We start from the raw sequence: 24,530 nt of genomic DNA on the forward strand, positions 1-24,530 counted from the left end.
TACCGCATCAAAAATGCTCGCAGAGTTCGGAGCTACACCCCTAGCGCTAGATGCAGCATTTCAGTCAGTTACATACTTGCATAAGATCAGGGCGCTCGGAGACTCAGCAGCAGGCAGAGCACGATTACCGTGGCTAGCACTGACATCCTCGCAGATGTTAGCGGAGAGAGGTCATACTTTTTGTTGGTACCACACACTCTCCACATGGCTCACCTCGTTGGGCTTGGATATGGATAGGCTGCCACCATTTCGATACAGCATAGATGCCCCTCGTCTCCCTCTCACTCGACATGAGCTCAGTCAGGTTATCAGGGCAGATTTGTTGCAGCTACACACGTTTCGCACTTGGGTTCATCCCACGGAGCTTCCTACGAAGATGGCCACATATCGTGACCATTTTCTCAAGATTTCAGAGGATGGCTTCATCATATCCCCAGGATATATCGGCGTTCATATGTCGCACTCACTCAAGATTGCCTTGGGCCAGCTCAGGGTATCTTCCCACAGATTAGACGTTGAGGCCGGTAGGATGCGTCGTACAGCTACCGGACATAGACCTAGGCGAGAGACTAGGATATGCCCTTGTTGCACTATGGGGGAGGTGGAGACTGAGGAGCACTTTGTTTGCAGATGCCCTTTATATTATGAGATCCGTGGCAGATTTCACTGTTTATTTGGGCACGGATTTGGACCTCTCTCTCGGATTATGGAGTATGAGGATCAGTATTGCTTAGCGTTGTTCATCAGGGAGATCACCAGATATAGAGAGAGATTCCTCAGAGAGCACCGTCGCATCCCTGCGAGAGACCTGGTTATTCATGAGGAGCAGGACGAGGCGCAGGACCATGAGCACAGAGATAGCCCAGCTTGCCAGAGAGCACCGATGGTTCCACCTCGAGGATGTACATATGACATGATCGGGCAGCACCGCAGGATGGTCTTACACAGAGGCCGTACCCGTCGCTTTATTTCTAGACGACGGAGGATGATGGCAGATTTTCGGAGGAGATTGCTCCATGGAGACTTGGCACCGCCAGCAGCCCACTTGACACTTGCCTAGATCTTCACACTCATGGCAGGAGGCATGGTCGATGGCCATGACTTCCATCATTTCTTTGGATCACAGACCCCTTAGGGAAGACGATGTTCCTCATATTTCATATTTTACATTTTGTATCTAGGCATTTTTGGTACTCTATTTCATTTCATTTTGTATCTAGGATTTTTGTAGCCATTTTTGGCATCTTAGCTGTTTTACGATGAGGCCACCTAGTTGGCGCATCGTTGATGATGTATTTTCCTTTCGGATGATTTTGTGTCCCATAGGCCATGTATGGCCTTCCGTGGACCTTTAATAAAATTTCTTTCTTTCTTTCTCTCTCTCTCTCTATATATATATATGTATATATACATATATATATATGCATGCACTCACGTGCGCGCGCGCACACACACACATGTATATGCATATACATTTTTGTAGGATTTCCAATCTTGACCCGTTTATGTAACCTCTCTCTCTTTTTTTTTGGCTTGTGCTTAATCAGTGGTCATGGTCATCACCATAAGTCTTATCTTTCTTTGATTATATGCTCAAAAGTGGCATGCTTGGTGAAGGCTGGTTGGTATGCTTTTGAACTGTTTAAAGCAGATAGATAAATGGGTTTCTTTCTCTTCCTCTTCCTCTCTTCACTGATTAAGTAAAGGTTGTCTTGTTGTTCTTATGTGCAGCACCATTTCATCAATTAAAAGAGTATTACAGAGAAGGGACCTTTGATAACTGCAGAAGCAAATGGAGTGACCTCTTTGATTGCTTTCATCTGAAAACCTTGCCAGAGGCAAAAGTTCAGGTCAGCAGATTTAACTGCCATCATCTGGAATCTGTATTACCAAGTAAAAGGCCTCACAAAAGCCTTAGAGAACTTGTTCTTTTAGAATTGAGCTTGAACTTTGTAGGGTGGACTGTGCCTTTCTATCTTTGGGCTTGAGGAAATTTATTGAGTTTGTGGTCCCAATCATTTTGGTGTTATCCATGGGCAAATGGTCAAGATGAAGCCACAAATAGAGAGTTTACTAAATTTCACCATACACTAATGGGATCAAATACCTCATAGATTCTCTTGCTCTTACATGATTGCTGAGGTTAATTTTGTGAGCTGCAGAAGAACGGTGATGTAAAGCCAATGAGTGGGCCCTTTGAAGGTCCATAGTGATATAATATCTTTGCATGACTTGGATCTGTTGTTTGGCATAATTGGATCCACCACGTGCACCGGCCTAACCATCGAATGAACGAACATTGGTTGATGCTTGCAGGCTACCATTGAATGCATTGACTCTTTGTTTTGGGCATCTGCAGCCCATGGCATGGCTGCCTTGCTGGCAGCTCTGCAGCCCCCCGACAGGTACAGCAGCAACATGTTGGGGACAGGTCAGCAGCAGCCAGTCTAGACCATATATAGGACTGAGAATAGGTCAGGCCCAGAACAGCAATAGGGATCTACAGCAGCCTTTTTTTAAAAGGCTCAGATGCAGAGTGTAAACCCCTAGACCAGTCTGAAAATGGCAATTATAGACCAGTCTGGAAATGGCAGATACTGACCAGTCTGTGAATAGCATTTACAAACGAGTCTGTGAGATGGCAGTTATAGGAGCCCTAAAGACTACAAAACGAAGGCCTTTACTCTCCTTCAAGACCATATCCAGTACCAGTAGCAGTCAGTGCAGCAGGAGCCCCATTAACTTCAGCAGCAGTATGAGCCAAATTAGCCTCAGTGGTATCCCCAACTGCCCCAGCACCCAGTACAGTAGCAGCAGCAGCTCGTACTTTCGATCACTCCCCTTAATGGGAATGCCCTTCCTTTGAGTCAAACCAAGAGCTTGAATGTGTTTATCAAAAAGCTCTTTTCCAAGCGGTCTGTCACAATGCTACATCACCAAGTCGTTTGTCTCTGATGAAATGCAACTTTGACATCTGTGTGCTATACTACATTCTCTGCAAAGTGCTTGAGTCGACTGATTATCACATTATATTGTTATTGGTTTTTGTCTCATTAATGTTCTATAGCAGTGCTACAGCCCTAGCTTCTACGTGTACTATCTTCTCATGGGCACATCTCCTAGGTAGCGTCAGACCCAGAGCAGCGAGCATAGCCTCAGTCATGAATAACTTCATAGCCTTAGCCTCACTCTTTAGTGGAGAGAAATATGTATGCCATTTTTATTGAGGGACCAGGGGGTCTTTGTGGTGCTTGCCAGGCCCCAACCTAAAGCATAATCGTAAGTATCCATGATGTCTTTATGCATGACCACACACTCTCTCTCTCTCTCTCTCTCTCTCTCTCTCGTCCATATCACTGTTTGTGAAATCTAAAATGGTCCTTTAATACCTCCAGGCAAGCTGAATTTAGATGATATGATTTCCAACTTGAGTCTTTAAGTGTTGGCACGGTTCCCAATTTGAGGCATAGTTCCCAATTTCAGCAAGTCAACCTTGTGTAAGTCTTTCAGCAAGTCCCAATTTGAGTCATAGTAGCTAGTCCCTGCTATGTGTGATGGAGTCTATGGTTTTCAACCTTGTGAGTGACTATCATGAGATTGAAACTGCACTATGTTGTGTTTTTAGAGGATGAGTTTGGGAATGTTCTTGGATCTAGGTATATAGTTCCCAATTTCAGCAAGTCAATTACCTTCTTTGATAACTAGCCACTGCTCATTGTTTATAGGAACTCATTGGCTGCAAGTAGTTCATTGCATGAGATTAAATGGAAAAGGCTCATTGTAAATAATTTTAGCTAGAGTTGTACTATTGTAAGCAGACTCATTGGTAAATAATTTTGCCACAAAGTCTAGTGATCGTGAAAATAAATCCTAAGAAGCTCAAAGCAGACCTTGTTCGTGGCCTCACTTGTCCCATGAAGGAGGCTGTAGATTCATGCCCAAACAAACAAATAAGACTCTCCAAAAATTGTGTGTGAACTGATTGTCCCAATACAATGCCGTGGGAAACCTACCATAAAATTCATAGCATTGTGCTTTAAGAGTAACTCCGTGGCAACTTGCTCAACACAAGTCTTGCTAGGTTCTTGTTGTCCAGGTTCTCTCCCACTGAGGCTAATTGGTCTTAAACCACTTTAATCTGATTGAGGAACTCCTAGACCTTCTCACTGTCTACCAGCTTTAGTGTATAGAATATGTTTGGTGGTATTGTTGTAACAACTATTCCTATTGCTTGGGGTTTTGCAAAGGTACCATATATTGTTAGAAATATTTATATTTCCTCAGGCAGTGGCCAATGTTATGTAATAAGGGGCCAGGGGCACTTTTTTTCTTTATTAAGGTTTTTAACCCCTAACCTGGGTGAGTTAGTCACACCACATCTTTTGACCCCAGTTAGGGTTAATTCTAGGGTTTCATCTCTATGACTACCCTAGCTTTGTAGTTTATTGTTGCTGCTGCAAATCATTCCAGCTTGCTTCAGCTCTATTCTCTCGCTTCCATTTCCAACATTTTGTATCAGATCTAGGTTCCCCCTCGCTCCCACACCTCCCCCTGCACCTTCTATGCCCTCTAGCTTCGATTCTATCGCAAAAAACTTCACTTTTGTCGTGAAAAACCTGGCCAAAACAGTTCATTTTTGCGGGCAGCCACCTCCTATAGGGTCCTCTTGCTTGGGTGCCATTTTTGGAGAAGTTCTACTTCTGTTCTAGACTTGGGTGACTAGTTTTTAGAGGGTTTTTTTGCTGATTTTGACATGGTTTGGACCAGCCACTGCCTCCTATTGCAAGTCCAAGGCTGGGTGCCTCTTTTGAGCACTTTGAGAGCTTCTTCTCGGCTGGGCGACCTCATTTTCGACTTGTTTTTGACATGGCCAGCTGAAATTGTTTTTTGTGGGATTTGTTGCTGATTTTTGAAGGCAGCAATCATTCCTAGGCTGGGCGCCTATTTCTTGACAGCTGGACATGCTTTTGGAGTTGTTTTTCAGGACTCTTTTGCTGTTTTGAAGCTTTTCGACCACTCTCGGGACTGTTTTGGGGCTTTTGGAGATTTCTCCTTGCTGTTTTGAACTTGTCTCAGGCAGTATTGTGCAAGGACAGTCCATATTTCGCTCTTTTAGGTGTGTTTTTTTGGCCGCGGGGGGGGGGGGGGGGGGAGAAGACTTCCATTAAGTATGAATAAAACCCGCAAGAGCAAGCTTAGGCGGAAATACATCATGCTGTACATGAAAAAAAACTGCTTAAAAGGAGGTAGAAAATAATCAAGGTTGAGGTTGAAAGTGCCATCTCAACCCTATGGAAGTCTTAGAGAAGAAGGGAGAGTCCCTCTAGCAGAAGTTGCCAGAGAGGATCCTTGCATACTCATCCAAATGGCCATCAATGTATATATAGTGTCTATCCATATATTGGCCAAAGTGTGTGAGGGGTGAACCCAGAATCCATCCAGCCTCCACCTTTGGCACGGACAGATGGAGAGAGGAGCTCAGGTCAATTCTCTCAGTCAGAGGCTGCTTTCTGCACCCAAAAGCCATATTGCGAAGGACACCCCTCTTTTTTGTGCCCCCCTCCCTCGTAAAGGACCTTATCGAGGGGCCGTTCTACTACATGTGCAGGAGGAACAACAACAAAGCACATAAGGACCAAAATAATTGGTCCTTTTGTGCATCTGGCTCTCCAAATATCCCACGCCGATATGCTCGCCAATATCTCCCAAGAAGAGTCTACGAGGCATGCACAGCCCTGAAGGGTAAGGCATGAACGTCATCCAGAGAACACGACTCGACCAAGTGTCGTCTGATTGCTAGGGTCAAAGATGAGTCATCTCTTTGTAAAAATAGGTGAGGCCCCAAAAGAGAATTCCCTTCCAAATAGTCCTCGCCTGTCTGCAATCCCATGATAAGCAATGCTGAATAGTCTCCATAGTAGAAAGACAATGAGGACATGTAGGCCCTAAGGTCAGCCCCGAACCTGGATCTCCACAGGTTCATTGCAATTCTACCATGAATAGAAAGCTAGAAGAAGAGAGTGATTTACTACTGAGCTGAAATCTCTTGGATTTTTGACGGTATAGCGAAAGAAGGGTTGGCTCTTCTCTTGGTACCCTTTGTTAATCCACACCCACTTTCCTGGGTCCACTACAAGAACTTTATGGGAGCCCCTCCATAAAGCCATAACCTCCATGATCCTAGGGAAAGGAGAAGAGGCTTAGGAGCCAGTTACCACTTAAATGTGAACCAAGCTTTACATAACCCATGATCCTAACGGGCTGAAATGCTCTCTAGCAATTTATCATCTGTGGATCTGGACAGCCTGCCTCCCAAATGCACATAAAAAACCAGGCCTTCCTCATGTTATCTCGAACTGCAATAACCTGAAGTGGAATGCCTGTACTTGTGAACACAGCCATCCAAGTGGAACAAGTAATAGGCATGTCATCTGTCTCAATCCAATCCACTGGCAAGGTTACATTGATCTGCTGAGCTCTTCCTACACTCTCGCTAAGATGACTTACCATCTGAGATTTCCTATCCTCTGGAAGCTTTTTAAAAGCTTTCCAGGATCCCATAGTAGAGGCAGGCCCCCTCTCCCAAGTGGACCATTGCATGTAGTGAGAAGCACCAAGAGGTCTGCCATGCTCATCCAATATACTATCGTTCCACATGATGGGCTGCCTATCGATCTCTTCGAGAGAGAGGAGTAACCCTCTGAAGAGTACTCTTGAAGCTGGCCCATGTTTTCAGGATAGCAACCATAAGAGGGGAAGGAGGAGATTTGAGATGGTTGAGGTAAGATCCATCTGGTACTATCCATCTAGTCTCCTGCTGACAAAGGTGTGCGCGACTGTATGCTGCGAATTGAAAAGTCCCTCCACAGCTCCTGCCCAGGCATAGGTCCCCGCATAACTATCTTGTAGAGCAAGGCCCTGCACTCTAAATGTGGATCTATTATATTAAGACCCCCTTTTGAACTGGGGAGAATCATGGTCTCCCAAGCTACCTTGGCTGTAACATCTTCTGTGCCGTCAAGTCCACTCCATATAAAATTCCTTACCGGTCTCTTAAGTTTAGTGATACAATCCCTGGAGCGGCACCAGCTAGAGCAAACAAACCAAGCCATGGCCACTATTCTTGAGGCAAGGTCAAGCTTGGCTGAGCCGCAAAAGAGAAGCTTTCTCCTTATGCTCTCCAACATCAGAGCAAACTGCTATGTTGGAGAGATGCCCATATCGACCTAGCATCCCAAATATGTGACTGAAATACCCCTTTGAATCCAAGTAAATCCTATGTCATTCCCCCAATCCAGAGTGTCCAGGTCATTGATCCAAAATCCATTGGATTCGTGCCAATTGATGTGTGCCCTTGCAACAGTGCAAAATAAATCCAAGTCTGTCCTTAAAGATGTGAGCGTCTGTGGAATGGCATCCAAAAAAACAGCAGTATCATCTGCCAGCTCACTAGTGATTCAGCAGCTCTTATTCCTGTCTCAATGGAGGTCTCAGCCCAAAAATATCAGCTTGAGATGTAATGTAGATGCTCATAGCTTCAGCTACAAACAAAAAGAGGAAGGGGGCAAGAGGATATCTTGGTAGATTGATCTGAAAATATGAAAACCCTCTCCCCTTATCCCACCAATAAGCCCCTGGCTATGGGCTGATTTGTATAAAGATGAAATCCCTCTCATCCATGCATCTGTAAAACCAAAACAAAGAAGGATGCCCTCCAAAAAGCCCCAATCTACTCTCTCATAAGCTTTCTCAAAATCCAAGAGTAGAATGGCTAGTCTCTGGTTGTCCACTCTAAAGCCTCGCAGAATGAGAAGCTATTATCAAAAATGCTTCTGCCACCGCACAAAACTAGTCTGCGTATCATGAATAAGATATGAAAGTATGGACTGTAAATGTAGGCTGATTGCTTTGGCCATGACTTTGTATTAGGTTCCCAAGAGAGTGATGGGCCTCCATTGGGACACTAAATTTCTACAACCTCCCTTTGGGATGAGATGAATTAGACCCTCAGTAAGTGAACCAGAGTCCAAATTTCCTTGAAGGGCTGTGATGATGTGATTCTGAATCATATCCCAAAATGCAATAAAGAAAGAGGAAGAAAGTCCATATGAACCGCCCTCAAGAGTGCAGTCCTGAACTCTGAGTTGGTGAAGGGTGCATCCAGTGAGACTTGCATATCCGGTTTCACCAACAATGGAATGCTTTGCTAAATAGCATATATAGCATAATCTCTAGCTTGTGTGTCAAGATTTGCTATGAGGAGGGAGGCATAAAAGTCTGTAGCTATGCGCAAGACGGCATCCCGGTCTATCTGCAACACCCTGTCTGAGTCAATGACTTGCGAGACACTATCTCTACTATGTCTAGGGTCAAGAGGATAGAAGAAGTGTTTCTTGACTCTACTCCCTATCTGAGTCCAGAATGACTTACAGACATGAAAGGCATGCTCTGCTGTTTGATCAAGCAATATCTGCTATTGAGTCCTTTCTGCAACAAGGCTGCTTCTTGTAGGCCATTTTTGCTCTTCCCTTTGCACGGTTGCCAACTGCTTGCGAATACCAATCTCACGTCTCTTGGTACTAGCAACTGAATGATAAAAGTCACTAATACTAGTAAGGGCTGCAGTCATAAATTAAGGAGACGGCACTCCACCCTGCATATGTGATACCCAGGTTTGCAAAACATCCTCTGTGAGGTCCTCCTTTGCATAAAAGACATCTTGAATCGTGATATTGGTAGAGTGTCCTCTCAAATGAGACTTGGAAATCATCAGAACCACAGGAAAGTGATTTGAGGTGGAAACCCCAGTGGCAATGCACACTGCCCCACCTCTGTCCAGAGCCCAATCATCAACATAAAATCTATCAACCCGTCCATGTACAGGCATGTGCAATCTCGTGCTCGACCACGAAAATAGGAGATACTGAGGTTGAGTGTGAAAAGCATCATCAAACCAAGCATCTCTGCCACTAAAACGAAACAAGAAGGCATCCCAAGCTGCTCTCTTCAAGGAGTGAATGACTCCCTCTCTACCCCCTTTCTTATTTGAACGCAACTCAACCATGTTGAAGTCACCTTTTGTAATCCAAGAATCTGTAATGGGGCCCAAGAGAAAAGCTCCTTCCACATAAGGACACGATCCCCTCTATTGTTGTTATGCTCTAGCCGAGATAGCATGACCTCGAAAAGACCGGTGGGCATTTTCCCTTAGAGGACCAACTTCTGTAATATTTTATGTGTGTAAATTAAATGGTCAAGGGAAGTAACTGCCAAGGTCCTAGGTGAGGGTGTATTGGGATCGACTAGGTGGTTCTGAGTGCTAAGGCCTAGGTGCACCTAAATGTGTAAGAATGCCAAGGGGCAAATGTTTTAATTGTGCCCCAAGAGAGGGGTAAATGGTGTACCAAGCTAAAGGTCTAAAATGATGACATGTGGCAGAAGGGAACCATCTAGGGAATTGTGGGCTTGTGGATAGGCATGAAAAGAAAAGGAATTACGTATCTTGTGTGCATGCAATCCATGAGATAGGCTGGGAGGAAAATTGGATGCCAGCGCCTGTGAATTGTGCCTGTGAATCGACGAAAAAAGAGAGATTAGTAATTGAGTGTTTCATTTGGTATCAGAGCGTTCAGGCTGGACGAGGGGATTGCGTATGAAGGGAGCACAGGGCGTGTGACGACGAACGACGTGTGCTATTAAAGTGGTCACGGGTTTAGCCGTTTTGTTCGTTGGCATTAGGCAAAGGTTACGGAGGTTATCTGGGTAGCGTTAAAGAGCGAATTGAGGCGTGGCGATGGGCGACGCACGGGCAGCGTCATGGCTATGTGGGTGGCTCGACGGCGATGCGTGGTTGATTGGCTAAACGGAGTTAGTCAGGTACCGGTTCGGTCGACGAGACTAGAAGGGAGCTGAGTGGGATTTTGGTTCGGTTGACGGGCCATCTAGCAGCTCCTCAAGGCAGCAAATGGGAGCAGTGCAGCTACGGTAGATTGATGAGCAGCACCGAAGATGCGTGGAAGGGCTGCGCATCTGGGATGTGGTCACGTAAATAGCCCGTGGGCTGAGGCTGATTCCGAAACAGAGACCAGGCTGGAGAAGACCAGGCTGATTCCGAAAGAGAGGGACTACGTCTGAGAGAGAAGCGAATAGCTTAGGTGAGTGCAAGAAAGAAGGACGTCCGAATTCGGCTATGGAGCAGTAGAAACTCGAGTTGGCTGAAGAAACTCGAAGTATGTGAGTGCCTTGGTTGGTGGCGCAGATTTTCGAGGTTTGCAAAGGCTTTGGCAAAAGAAATAAGTTCGGGACATCTGCGTTACGTGGAGCTTCCAGGGAGCATCTTTTTTTCCCTTCTATACAAATTTTCAGTTTGCAGTCTATTATTCCTGTACAGCAAAGGGGAATTTGAAGTGAAAAAAAATAAATCTATTTTCTCTTTTGAAAGAACGGAGGCAGAGGGACAAGATTCTTGGGTAAATCATGGTGAATCTAGAGTGCGATCTACGCAACAAGTGTCCCATCACACAACACCTACTTTGGTGGGTAGGATTTCTGTACTAGAAGATGCCTTACAACAGATCATGAGCCAGCAGCTTCAAGTGAACGCTGGTCAAAATGAAATTGAAGAGATGGTGCAAGCCTTGTCGGCTAGACCATAAGGGCAAAGCTCCAGCAGAGCCAGAGCCCAGTATACACTTGTCGGAACGTGCGAAGGTCAAGGTACCTAATATTGCTAATTATAGACCGAAAAAGTACGCTGGTCGGATGACCGAGCGCAGTTCTGATGTGATCGAGGTTTGGTTACATAAGTGGGAAGAAGCCTTCGCCATTTGTGAAATCAGATCTGATCTAAAGAAAATCCGCGAGACCACTTACCTGTTTATTGAGGCAGCGGATAGGTGGTGGATAAAACAACAGAAAGATCAAGTTGCCCCTACCACCTGGTAAGGGTTTAAGGCTGAATTTAAGAAACACTTTCTTCCACCTGACGAAGAGTCTCGAGCTTGGGATGCTTACAGAAACCTTCGCCAGAGGAATTTGTCGGTGGCGGAGTACATTGACAAGTTCAGGGAATGTGTTATGAAAATAACAGACCCTCTCCCTATGTCGGTTCAATTGAAAGACTATATCTATGGACTGAACGACAAGATTAAAATGGAAGTTCGGGCTAAATATGTGGCTACTTAAGATGAATCTATTACAAAAGACCTTCCAATGGTTATCTCCCCTGCATGTACATGCACACAATGTCTGCAGGAGGTACCATGGAGAAAAAACACATACACATGGCCTACATAATATGGTGACCAGAGGTGTTTACAAAACACACAATAGTTTATTTCATTCATTTTGGAGGACTATCCAAGCTGAGTACCTTGACTCAACAAAAAGAGAGATCTGGAGCATACATGGAGATGATTCAAAAAGCATAATCTTCAAAGGATGCCTCATCTTGTGGAGGCACATCAACTGAAAGTAGATTGGCATTTTCTGTCTTTGAAGTTGCTTCCTTTTTGGCAACCATTATCTTGGCAATCTTCAACAAGGAAGCCATGTTGGCATTCTCTTCCTTTGTAGCATAACAAGACATTGCTTTATGTTTTGGCCTTTCACATATTTTGCATAAGCAAGCCATGAGAGGGTCTAACCCAAGAATTGGGCAGTGTCTTCTCTCTTACAAGGCTAGAATAGCAACTGAAAAGCTTCAAAATATAAGCATTTAATGTAGCAAAGACTTGTGACCAAATTTCAATCAATGATGCTTTCACTTACATGCTTCACAGAGGTGGCTAAATGAAAGCTTTCCAATCAAATCTAGGTATAGCAACTTAAAAGAAAGTTGTAGCCACAGTTGTACTAATGCTTTTCAAAACTTCAAAACCTCAGAAATGCTAAAGTAGCATCTAATGTAGCATCACTTTCACAACCTTGTCAAAACTGTCAAAAACAGAGGCCTGAACTTGGAGGGCTTGTATCTCACTCTCCAAAGCAAAGAAAAAGGGGCTTTCTGAGGCAAAAGAAAGCTCATATACCAGAGAGAATCCACTGAGGAGGAGAGGCGCAAATCCGCGTCAGGTCGCCATAGCTTGCTTCTTCAAAGTCGACTGGTTTTTCTTTGTTTTCTCCTTGAATATGCAGCCATTGCTGCTCAGATTTCAGCACAAGATAGCCCAAGGTATGGAGAAGCTTCCCCTGAAAGGAATTAGAGAAAGATGAAGCAGTCTCAGAGAAATCGCAGGAAAGAGATTCGACGATCTGCGCGAAATGGCGACCAGTAGAGATGAAGATGCTTTAATTCCTTGCAGCCAAAGGTTCGCCCCTTTGAGAGGTATCTCCAGCAGGAAGGGCTTGGAGAAAGGCGGAGAACTGAGGGAGAACAGGCTTTAGCAAGATTTGGGAAGAAAGAGGAGAAATGGTGAAGATGAAGAAGAAGAAGAAGAAGATGATGTGGCAGAAATGGGCTCAAGGGGGATCAAAGGGCTCTGATACTGTAAACTGAAAAGAAAGCACGAAGTGAACACAAACTCAGAAATCTCGCTTATGGAATGAAGAAAGATGAGGTCCTTAAGTAGGCACCTCTTACATGATCACTGACATCACTGATGACCTCTGAGCTCCACAATCATCTCCTCAATCTGCTCCTAGATTCTCTCAATCATTCTATGTGGCTTCTATCACCACCTAACTGTGCTTATGGGCACCTAATTGTGCCTCTAGCACACACACATAGAAACCAAGGTGTGCCTGAGGCATACACCTTGAGATATCCCAACATGCCAAAGGCCCTTGTTATGAGAGTCCTTTAGGGCGGTTTTGCAGCATCCTGGTCGCCTGTTTGGGGAGGCCAAATTGAGGCTGCTGGTCGGTTTTTTGGGGCAGGCCTTGGGCCTATAAAAGAAGGCCATTGTGCCTCGTTCATTTATCCAGCAGTGCAGCCTTCTAGGAGGAATAAGGAGCAGCAGCAGACCTATACTTGGGCCTACTTCAGGGAGGTCAAGGAGGATCAGGAGTGCTGCAGACTTGGCTCTACATTGGCTGATACCTAGGTTGTCTACCAGGGCAGTAAGGTGCTGAGATCTGGACAGAGAGTCTACATACGCTTGAGGTGGAGCACGCGGGCTCAAGTCTAGAGATATCCGGCAAATAGTAGAAGTATCTTGTGGTAAGATCAAAGGACCACGCATTGGTAGGACTTTGGATCTATCTCTTTTGTATTGTGTCCATAGCTTTGGACAGAAATATATTGTTTTGGTGGTTTCTATATCTGGCTGGATTATTGTCTATTGATGACTCTGCACATCTATCTGATGCACATAAGTTAAAGAAGTTTGTGATTCCACTCCCCACACACACTATGTGAGCTCCTGGGCTATTCTATCAGTCTTTTGCTGTGCGTACCCTTTGTTGGTCCATTTCTAACATGGTATCAAAGCCTAAGTAGGAGGCTCACAAGTGTGGGAGCCTGAAGGCAGGGATGTTGTTGAAGGACGACCCTGATTTAGAAGCTCTTGGGAATCGACTTCCACGACTGGAGGACAATGCCCTTGCGAGAAGGAGGGTGACTTAGGTTCAGTCAGGTGCATACGGAGTTCTAATCTATAGAAGGTTGAGTTTGTTCGACTTTGCTGTGTGGTTTAGTAGTAGAGATGTCAATTTCAGAAGCCTCTTCAATCCCTTCTCTCCCTTCCTCCTTCCCCAGATTTCTTTCTTTCACCATCCCTAACTTTGGAGATTCTGGGAAACTGAATGGGACGAATTACCCTATCTGGAAGGTGAAGATTTGGAGTCATTTAGTGGCTCGGAAATTGTGGAGATTGACAACGGGAACGGAGGTGTAGCCGGAGGATGTGGTGGACAACAATGGGGGAATACTCATACCAATAGATGGAGAGGAGCTCGAAGCTTGGAAAGATAGAGATGCCTACGCCCTGGCATTGATCATAGGGACTACGGCAGACTCTTTGCTTCAGACGACCGACACGTCAGTAGAGGCGTGGGCCATTCTGAAGGATCTGTACGAGACAGATAACACATCACGGATCTTACTTCTCTTCAGCATCAGCTCTACAACTTGGATATGCATGAGGGAGATTCGGTATGACTACTTGACGAAGGTCAAGGTGGTAAGGGATCAACTAGCATTAGTTGGTGAGAAGGTGGACTCGTGCCATTTGGCCTTGATGGTACTGAGGAGACTACCACAGAGTTTCAAAAGCTTTGTTACGATTGTGATAGCAGGAGAGAGAACAAAACCTCTGACTTTTGAGGAGTTGGATCCATGACTGCTCCAGGAAGAAGCTAGGGAGAGCTCTACAACGATGACAAAGATGACAAGGACTTGCTGGCAAAGGGAAGGGCAACCCTAACGATGGTAAGTCCAAGAAGGATGACTCTGATGATGAGGACACTTCCAAGAAGAGGAAGTAGAAGAAGTGCTTCTATTGTGACACACCAGGCCGATTGCAGAAAGAACTTGGATAAGAAAAACACGAAGGAGTCCGACTTAGATTCAGAGGGTGACACAAAAGCCAAAGCTAATGTGGTAATCGAATTACTATTCTTGGTGACATCTCCATGTGTTACTGAGGTCAGATATGCCGACCTAGAAGCCACAGTGAAGATGTCTGACATTGAGATGTGGGCCGACGGGGAGTCAGAAACCTTCGTGAAGGTGAAGGACAGCATGGAGTGCTTGGAATCTTCCAGGTGTGTGGCTGTTGATACTGACACGAGGGTGAATTCTAGGGAGTGCCCTAGGGTTTCATGTTCAGATGGTTGCTGTAATTTAGGAGGCAGTACAGGATTGCACATGTTATTGGTACGTACCTCGATGAGGTGCATGGTTTGCTTTTAGAGAAAGCACACAGGCAGTATAAAGTCTGGTATGTACTTGATGTTCTTAATTTGAGCCTTTATGGCATGCTGTGGAAAGAATCTGCTCTTCATGTCTCAGGTAATGTGAGATTAGAAGGAATGGGCCTTCTTCGAAGGCAGAAGGGAAAGTGTGGGTGCTTCTTCAAATGTCGGACATAGATTGCTGGAAGGCGATGGACAAGGTGTATTGAAGCTAGAAGAGTACCTGCTTGAGAGATTAGTGAGAGTTCGTGGTCCAGGTTATTTGGAGATATTCTATTTCTCCCTTAGAGCACGTTGCCTTAAAGACTCCAGGTTGCTCACTCATTATGAGGGGGACAACTGAAAGATCGTGGTGTATGGATTGCTCGAGTTCGAAGGCGGGAATGTGATTGAAGGTGGTGGTACCAAGAGGTAGGATGGTGTGCGGAAGTGGAAGCGGACTTGGTGGAGCCGGAGCCAGGAAAAGATTGCTCGAGTTGTCCCCCTCATAATGAGGGGGACAACTGAAAGATCATGGTGTATGGATTGCTGGAGTTCGAAGGCAGGAACGTGACTGAAGGTGGTGGTACCAAGAGGTGCTACTAGCGATGGACCTGTGTAGTAGGATGGTGTGCGGAAGTGAAAGCGGACCTCATGCAGTAGGAGCCACTGGATGAAAAGCCAGGAAAAGATTTCGACATTGAAATGTTCCAGAGAACTACGACCAAGGAGTTACTGGAGCATTGTCATTGACGTGTTGGCATTGGGCCTAGATGTGTCAGTGAGAGGGGTGTTGGAAAGGTCACCTCCTCATGTGTAAGCCCCCATATGAGGAGAGCATGGGGGGGGTGGACCTAGATTCTGAGAGGCGGCCACATGGGCAGCACTATGGCTGCCATGGGGGCAGAGATCAGAGAAAGAAAAGTAAGGTACATGGAGAGACCAGCAAGGCTGCAACAGACGGAATCTGTGGAAGGAGCAGATGGCGGGGACACGAAGTCCTGGATCTAGCCTGGCAGGAGGTCAGTCAGGATCAGAAGACATGGCAGGGGATTCCATAGATAAAGGTCCTATGTGGAGGGCATCTGTGTGCAAATGGAGAGCCGGCAATAGAGCCTTCAGGTGGTGCAACCATGGAAGGGAGCAGCAGCACCTTGGTCAGTTGTTTGGGAGGATGATAGGGCTGGTCACAGCCAGCCTATCAGGCCTGGAACAGGGCTGCACAAAGGTTGGGCTGGACCCTACATATATAGAGGGCATCTGCCTTGGAAGTGTGGGCCGAAGGCCCTTGTTATGAGAGCCGTTTAGGGCGGTTTTGCAGCAGCCTGGTTGGGTCGGCCAGATTGAGGCTGCTGGTCGGTTTTTTGGGGCAGGCCTTGGGCCTATAAAAGGAGGCCATTGTGCCTCATTCATTTATCCAGCAGTGCAGCCTTCTAGGAGCAATAAGGAGCAGCAACAGACCTATACTTGGGCCTACTTCAGGGAGGTCAAGGAGGATTAGGAGTGCTGCAGAGTTAGCTCTACATTGGCTGAGACCTAGGCTGTCTACCAAGGAAGTAAGGTGCTGAGATATGGACAGAGAGTCTACATACGCTCGAGGTGGAGCACGCGGGCTCAAGTCTAGGGATATCTGGCAGATAGTAGAAGTATCTTGTGGTAAGATCAGAGGACCATGCTCTGGTGGGACTTTGGATCTATCTCTTTTGTATTGTGTCCATAGCTTTGGACGTAAATATATTGTTTTGGTGGTTTCTATATCTGACTGGATTATTGTCTATTGATGAGTCTGCACATCTATTTGATGCACATAAGTTAAAGAAGTTTGTGATTCCACTCCCCACACACACACTGTGTGAGCTTTTGGGCTATTCTATCAGTCTTCTGATGTGCGTACCCTCTGTTGGTCCATTTCTAACACCTCTTTAAGTCACGCACGTCTTGCTGTAAATAAAAGATCTGCTCATGGTGACCAATGATAGGCCGATTTAAACCTCCTTTATAATATGTATATGCATATGGGGAAGGCGTCTTAGCTGCAACTGTGGAGTACTGTAAGCGATTAGTTGGAGTCATTGGTTTCGGGGGGGGGGGGGGGGGAGGCGGGATTTGGATTTCGAGGAGAGGCTAGGCCACTCCATGCTGGCCATATCTACAGGACCCCAAGCTAACTAACCCCCAAACTGGGCAAGGGGTCTCACCCCAGCTTTTCTAGTACTACTGGTGCTGCTGATTCGAATTGAGAAGGATAGTTGCTGTTGCTTCGGAGTGAGGTGGGAGGGCTGAGGCTGCTGCGTCGAACTAAGACGTTAGGGCTGAGGCTGCTGGAGTCTGCCTAGGGCTGCGCCTAGGACACGCCTGGAGAGGCCATGGACTGTACGGGCTGAGAGGTGACGAGCTGTACGGACTGAGAGGCGATGAGCTGTACGAGCTGTACGAGAAGGAGGGGGAGGAGGAGGAGGAGAGGAGGAGAGAGGAGGGCGTGTGGAGGAGGCTGATCAGGGAGGCAGCCCGTGGGGAAGGGAGGGAGCCTAGGGTGGGGAGGGGAGGCAGCCGGGGGTGGAGAAGCAGCCCGCATAGCCATGGGAAGAGGGACAGCAATCATGGGGGGAAGGCCAAGCCCACGAGGGGGGAGGAGGCAAGGCGGGGAAGGGGGAGGGGAGGGGCTGAGGGGAGAGCTAGGGGGGAGAAGCAAGGGGAGAGCCGGGGAGGAGCATCAGCTTGTTGAATTCTTTGAATTTACGTTCTTCTTCTTTGGGTGCATTTTCAGTCCATACAGTTGGGAACGAAACTTGCTGGTTTTTTAAAAACATAGATAAAAAATAGTCTTTTATTGCTCGCTAAGGCAAGCATATTGGAAGGAATGCATATATAGCTTGTGGGAGATGATTTTCAGCTCAATTTGGAGCCCTTTTTGCAGGCATTTTGCAGCTCATTTGCTTGGGTTTTAGTCTGGCAAACTTTCAGTTTTGTTATTGCTTGCATTGGGAGTTCTTTTCCCTCTGCATTGCTTGCGTTTGTTGGCCCTTGTGCCACTGGAGTTTGCCTTTGCAGGTACAATCAAGCATTCAGTTGGATTTATGCCTTGTTGAGCCACTGGTTTTTAGGAAAAATTTTGAGATTGCATCACATATCCTGGTACAGGGTCTTTCTAGATATTTGAGGGGCATGCATCCTCAAGCCTAGCATAGGGTATAACCTCTCTCACGGGCCTTTATCTGAAAGATGAATTCTTCCAAAGTATATGGAATAAAGTACAAGCTGGGAGTGCCTCTCTTGGAGTAAACTACGAGAATACTCGCTTTGGGATGGTCTGCTTTTCTAAAAGGGTAAGGTTTGTGTACTTGGTGTTAGAGGTACGAGGTATCCTATCTTGTTTGAATGTCATGACAGTCCCAGCACCGGACCTCCAGGGGTACAAATAACTTTGGATCTAGTCAAAAGAACTTTCTTTTGGCCTAAGCTGAAAGTTCATGTCGAACAATATGCTCGAAGTTGTCAACAATGCCAAGTCAATAAAGCTGAGCGCTTGAGACGAGGTGGATTGTTGCATCCTTTGGAAATATCAGATAATAAATGGCAAAGTTATTTCCATGGATTTTGTGGTAGGTTTACTACAAATCTCTCGTGGGCATGATGGAATTCGGCTAATATTGACCGACTCACCAGATTGGCCAGATTCGTACCTACAAGAGAGACCATTACAACCACCCAGCTTGCTCCCTTATTTGTTTAGAAGCTGTTTAGTCATTATGGCTTACTGGCTGAAGTGGTCAGTGACAAAGATGCTAAGTTTACTAGGCATTTCTGGCGGGCTGTATTCAAGAAGTTGGATACTCAGCTCAGCATGACATGAGTTCGGGTGATCATGCTGAATCAGATGGACAGAATGAACAGGCTAATTAGAGTTTTGAAGACTTGCTGCTAGCTCATGTCTCCTTGGGAAGACTTTCTTCCTTGTTGGAATTTGCTTACAATAGTGCTAAGAATTCAACAACTCGAAACAGTCCATTCATGTTGATGTATGGATATCAGCGTAGAGCCCCTTGGGTAGTTCGCTACAGAACGTCAAGGTGAGCTCTGATTGCAATCGCAACAAGATATGTTGCAGTTAGCAAGGGAAAGAATAAGAAGTTAAGCAGTTTTATGCTAATCAAAAGTGGACACCTCGAGTTTTCTCAGAAGATCAGCAGGTTAACTTGAGAATCCCAAAAGATTCTCAGGTGATGCACACAGGCCCTGTGTACAAGATATCTTATCACTATTTTGGCCTGTTTTTGATCCTTAAAAGGATCAATGATGCGGCTTACGAGTTGCAATTGCCTGATAGAGTTTGGGTACATCCAGTCTTTGATGTCAGCCTTCTGGATTATAGGGAATGACAGCTGAGGTATAGGACTATTCTAGAGCTTAAGTGGAAAGATCGTTCAGATGACGATAGCACTTCGAAAAGTGTTGACTCTCTTCGAGTCGTAGCCTTACTTGGGATGGACTACGGCTGGAGGTTGCTTGACCTCTACCTTGAGGGTGATCTTGAGGGATAGATGGTTGGGTGGTGATGCACTAGTTGATACCACGTGTCCCTGTGTTTGTATTCTGACATACTGTGCTTGCAGGCTAGCACAGAGATAGAGGAGATCCTGGATCCCTAACGTAAGGGTTGTTTCAGAGAGTAAATGCAAACCAACGTTAATTGTATTCAAAAGTACAAAGGGAATGCAAGATTTTGGAGTCTGGAAATACTCCCCTTTGATGTCATGTGCAATCCAACTGCATATGAGAAATATTTCATGTGTTGATTCGCTTTATGATTACATAAGGGTGAGCTTGTGGAAGTTCTGGATTAGGGTCACTTGTCAGCTATAGACAATAAGATAAGTACCTTTGTGTGTTGTAGCTTGAACTTGGTCCAATTTGACTATCTTGATGTAAAAAGGGTTTGATGAGCATACAATGGAACAATTCAATGCTTTGATTTAAAGAGCTTTGTAGCTTGAACTTGGTCCAATTGGACTATCTTGATGTAAAAAGGGTTTGATGAGCATACAATGGAACAATTCAATGCTTTGATTTAAAGAGCTTTTGATAGTACATTGTGGCTCCTTGCTCTACGCATTCCTTTGCGCTCACATTCTGTCTTGCACTCTCTTTTCAACGTGACCTTTATGGTGATTGGATCATCTTGATGTGATTTTCCCACTACCTTCGTCAAACTTGTGCTTTTGGAAACATTTATTTGCCTTGCTAATGGTCTACGGAGGGGGGAAATCTGCCATTCGTATAAACTAATGCAAGTGTTTCTCTTGTCACCATGGGTTAAAGGGCTAAGGCCTATAGGCCTATGGTTAGATTTATAGGGCATGCTTGGAATGCAAAATGAAGATAGAGGCCCTGCTTATTAGATGGAAGTGCCATTGTCACAAATTAAGAGCAGACCTGGTGACACATCCTTGGTTTAGGTGCTCATGAGTGAAGGGGTAGGGCTGGACAGGTTTGAGGTCAATGGTGAAAATGTTCTTCTTGTGAAAGATCCATGTGTGGATGTCTATTCCTGTGAAGATTACACTAGTGCAGAGTAGAGAGGGCCTATGGTGGGTGGGACTCTAATTTGAGACGCTGTGCCGTGCATCAAGACCAAATCTATTGCATTAAAATGATCTTGTTGTTTATGAAATGTCAGTATTGTATCGTTCCTTGCAAAAAGCGCAGTGATGGTTTTGATATTTGTGAAGGGTAGGTGTGATCTACTTGTGCCTCTCTATTCTGGATTCCAGTTGCTGGTTTAACAACAATCATTTTGAACTGCACTTTACACAGCGTGTAATATTAAAGGGCGTTACTCTTCATATTCTGAAACAGATATAATTTTGAAGTGTGTTGTCGGAGCATGACAGTCGTGCTTTATTCCACAGTTCTAGACTCATTTTTCTGTTTGTTTGAACTGCACTTTACACAGCGTGTAATATTAAAGGGCGTTACTCTTCATATTCTGAAACAGATATAATTTTGAAGTGTGTTGTTGGAGCATGACAGTTGTGCTTTATTCCACAGTTCTAGACTCATTTTTCTGTTTGTGTAGATGAACACCTGTCGCACTTAATGTCTTGATTGACAGATAGATTTCCATTGCTTGTTTTTAGATGCTGTTGTGTTGTTGCAGGATATCTTAGAATCACGTGAAAAAGAAAAGATCCAGGCTCATATCTGGAAATTTCGGACTCGTGATGAAGCCTGTAAGGAATGGAAGAAAAGATATGGACACTTGCAAGATGACTAATTGCTGTTGTCATTGTTAGAACATTCTGATATGTGCTTTGAAATGTCCAACATTCTTGAAACTTTGCAGATTTGCATCAAGTCATTTCAATACACTGCCATCTTTTGGCAATGTCTTGATTGTGTCTTTCTTGATAGTAGCACATACCGTCTATTGGTACTACTGTGTTCATCTTTGGCAAGGCCCCCTTACCTGTTTTGCATTGAGGCTAATTGCATCTAAATGTTCCGGCATATTATACTGCAGATAGTCATGGTTTCTGTTTGACCATTAGGTGGTAGCTTTGCTATAGTGATCTTGGATTACTATTTTTCTTTCCAGAACAAATCCTTGCTTGTTCAGTGTTTTTCACTCATTGGGGCCTGTGCATAACTAGGTCTTCTATGATGGTGGGATAGCACTCCCATTCTCCAGATTGAAAGCTAATCATTTGGGGTTCCTATCTAACGTTGGCCCTGTTGCATCTTGCAAATTTTGAATCAGAGCTGTTGTGCTTTTTGGATTTTATCTATTTTCCTATTTTTGTTGCAAGGCATGTTTGAGAACCTTGTTTGTATTGCCCTTCCTGTATCCATGAAATGTATTGTCCCTTGATGCTTTTGTGCTAGATAATGCTTGTCAGGTTTTTGGGAAGATTAGGTAAATATGACTACTGCAGTGCTGCTTGAAGGATGGGAATGATTATTTTGTGATAGCCTTTGTCACGGCTGAGTTTGCCCTTCATCACCAGAGTGCTGACACAAACTGGATACGAAGACCTTTGTATAAATGGATGCTCTAGTATGTGTGGGTGTGTGGATTTGTATGTGTGAGAGCATATGTTTATACCATGGTTTACACCCACTGTCGTTGATGACGTCAGTGGGAATGTCATAGTAGCTAGTCCTTGCTATGCGTGATGGAGTTTATGATTTTCAACCTTTTGAGTGACTGTCATGAGATTGAGCTGCAGAATGTGTTGTGTATTTAGAGGATGAGTTTGGGCATGTTCCTGGATTCATGGAGATATATAGAAAAGGAGTTTAAGCTAATATTTTATCTACCCTTGGAGTTGCATTTGAAAGATATTAATGAAGGTTGTGCTAATATTTAGAAGGTCTGATTTATGCTTGATTGTGTGATCCTACAGGTGGATGTGACGATGCCAGTAGGTCGATTTGTATTGTTTCTGTGAGATTCTAGAGAGAGAGAGAGAGAGAGAGAGAGAGAGAGAGAGAGGGAGAGATTTACATCTTTGGGAGGCCTCGCTGCCATATATGAGACAGAGTATAATCAAAAGAGTAACTCATACAAGTCAGTGTGGGTTGATGCAAAGGGGTTGCTAGCACCATTGCTGATTGCTATGCTCAAGAGCTCAAAACTCAAACTAGTTCTCAATATGCAGAACTAGGTGCCATGGTGTCTCTTCAGCATGATGTGAAGGTATCACGTATTTTGTTTCTATCGAGTCGTCTCTTGTTGTGGCAGGGGGGGGGAGAGGGGCGGGGAGGGGGAGGGGACTTAACACCTTAATAAGTCTTCTTGATGTGCAGCATCTCATCTTTCCCAACATTTGGTAATATCATGTCGAGGATTTACCTTGTGACTTGCTATACAAATCCACATGGTTGAAGGTCATTTTATGAAATTTAACTTGGGTACAATTTAAACAAAAAAAATCAAATGGATGAATCACCCAAACTGTGTATATCAGAAGTATTGGGGAGATACATGGTGGTTGGAGAGAGGACATTAATAGAGGAGGAGGTGATGGGAGGCTCAAATAGTAGGTGGGAGAGAGGGGAGATGGAGGTGAGGAGAGGAAGAGGAATATGGGGAGATGGATATGCAAGGAGGGAATTACCTTAAAAGTAAATCACGAAGCCTAATCATCTCTAATCACTCATTATCATGCACTCTAGTACTCTACTGACCATGCAAGTCCGGTGATTGGTAATTTACTGCACTCGTAGTAATCATGCATGCAAGCCCGATGGTGGTAACTAGAAGGTGAGTAATTGCGGGTCACTGCGGTGGTTAGTAATTAACTGCTAGTCCAGTGGAATCTTAGCCATCATAAACGTGGCTGGTAAGAGCCACCACCACCAGGCGGTAATTATCACAGAGGTGTTGGGGAAGAGATTTGAAGATAAAGGAACTACACGATGGTTGAAGAGATGATACTGGTAGTGAAAGTGATGGGAGGTTGAGATAGGAGGGATGAAAGAGAGGAGATGGAGATAGGAGAAGTGAAAGATAGAGAGAGGAAGAGATGAAGGCGATGGGAGGTTGAGACGAGGCATGAAAGGTAGGAGACGGAAATGGGAGAGGTGGGAGATGGAGGGAGGAGGAAGAGATGAGTGGTAGTTGGAAAATATGGGAGAGGATCTATAGGATGGTTGACAAAGGAGGAGGTGGTGGGATAGAGGGTAGGACGAATTGGTGGCTAGAGCAAGGGAGGAGGGGGTGGGGAGGGAGGAGGTAGTGGCTAAGCTAGGAGATGAAGGGGAAAGTGTGGCTAGTGTCTTCGAGGGGTTTGCTCATCATATGTAGATATAGCATGTGGGTTTAATAGAAGTGGTTTTAAAAAAGTAAAACCACACATTTTTCCTAAAAATCTAGTAGTAGAAGGGGCTTTTAATTGGATTATTGGAAGAATTCATAAGTTTGTACAAAAGAAGGGGTCATCTTAAAGCCTTAAAATTTACAAATAAAGGGGTTTTAATAATACACATTGAACACACATGATCTATAGAGGTTTCAAATAGTGACCTAGAAGCTAGCTTGGGGCTAGTGGATGGCTAAAGTGAAGGTGGAAGAAGAGAGAGTGGGAGTTGAGTAGGAGACAAAGTGTGGTTGATAGTACTGAGAAGAGGGGGGACTATTGGTGGGTAGGAGTAATGAAGAGAGAACCCACAAGATGCGATGAATGTTTGATCAACACCCCTTTTTTAAAAAAGGTGACTCGACATTTCAATTCAAATGTCATTATGTCATTCCCCCCTTCCTTTTTATTAGATTAAAGATCCATTTCTGGTTCCAAATCTCCCTTAGTGAAGAAACTCAAGGGTCTACTCAAGACCCCCTCCTCCTCGTTGCCGTAAGGCCAACTGTGCTCTACTTACCTTGCCATACCCAAAAGCTCTTCAAACTACCAATCTCCAACCCATACCTTCTTTCAATTAATAAAGAATTAATGACTAGGTGATTTGCTCTCAACATGCTTGAGAGCTTACCAAGTCGTTTCCAAGCTCATCCTTTGGTCTCATCAAGATAGATTGGTATAGCCAAGTGATGGAAATCCTATTAAAGCTACTCACAAGCACCCTATCTAGGCCCCTTGTATCTAATAGTTTTCCATTGCTCCATTTCCCCCACCACCATGGCGACCCTTCCCTAACACCTTCTATCTCTTTATCCCTTCGAAGGATATATGCTTAAATAA

General features: G+C 44.9%; 1 protein-coding gene across 2 annotated transcripts in view; it reads left to right on the top strand.

Moving 5' to 3' along the window:
• LOC147895464 (uncharacterized) overlaps positions 1–21,376 on the top strand; it is a 38,322-nt gene extending 16,946 nt beyond the window's left edge. The window contains exons 2-3 of one of the 2 annotated variants that reach the window (XM_087383989.1): positions 1,732–1,850; positions 20,990–21,376. In XM_087383989.1, coding sequence (XP_087240115.1) covers positions 1,732–1,850; positions 20,990–21,106 — 236 coding nt within the window. In that variant the 3' untranslated portion in view covers positions 21,107–21,376. Of the gene's footprint in view, positions 1–1,706; positions 1,851–20,989 lie in introns of both variants that reach the window. The other variant, XM_087383988.1, reaches the window with a different exon arrangement.
• Positions 21,377–24,530: the final 3,154 nt, after the last annotated feature.

Source organism: Dipteris shenzhenensis, chromosome 13, assembly GCF_047967505.1.
Source record: "Dipteris shenzhenensis isolate YYH24624 ecotype China chromosome 13, Dip_SZ_1.0, whole genome shotgun sequence".
In the NCBI taxonomy this organism is placed as follows: Eukaryota; Viridiplantae; Streptophyta; class Polypodiopsida; order Gleicheniales; family Dipteridaceae; genus Dipteris; species Dipteris shenzhenensis.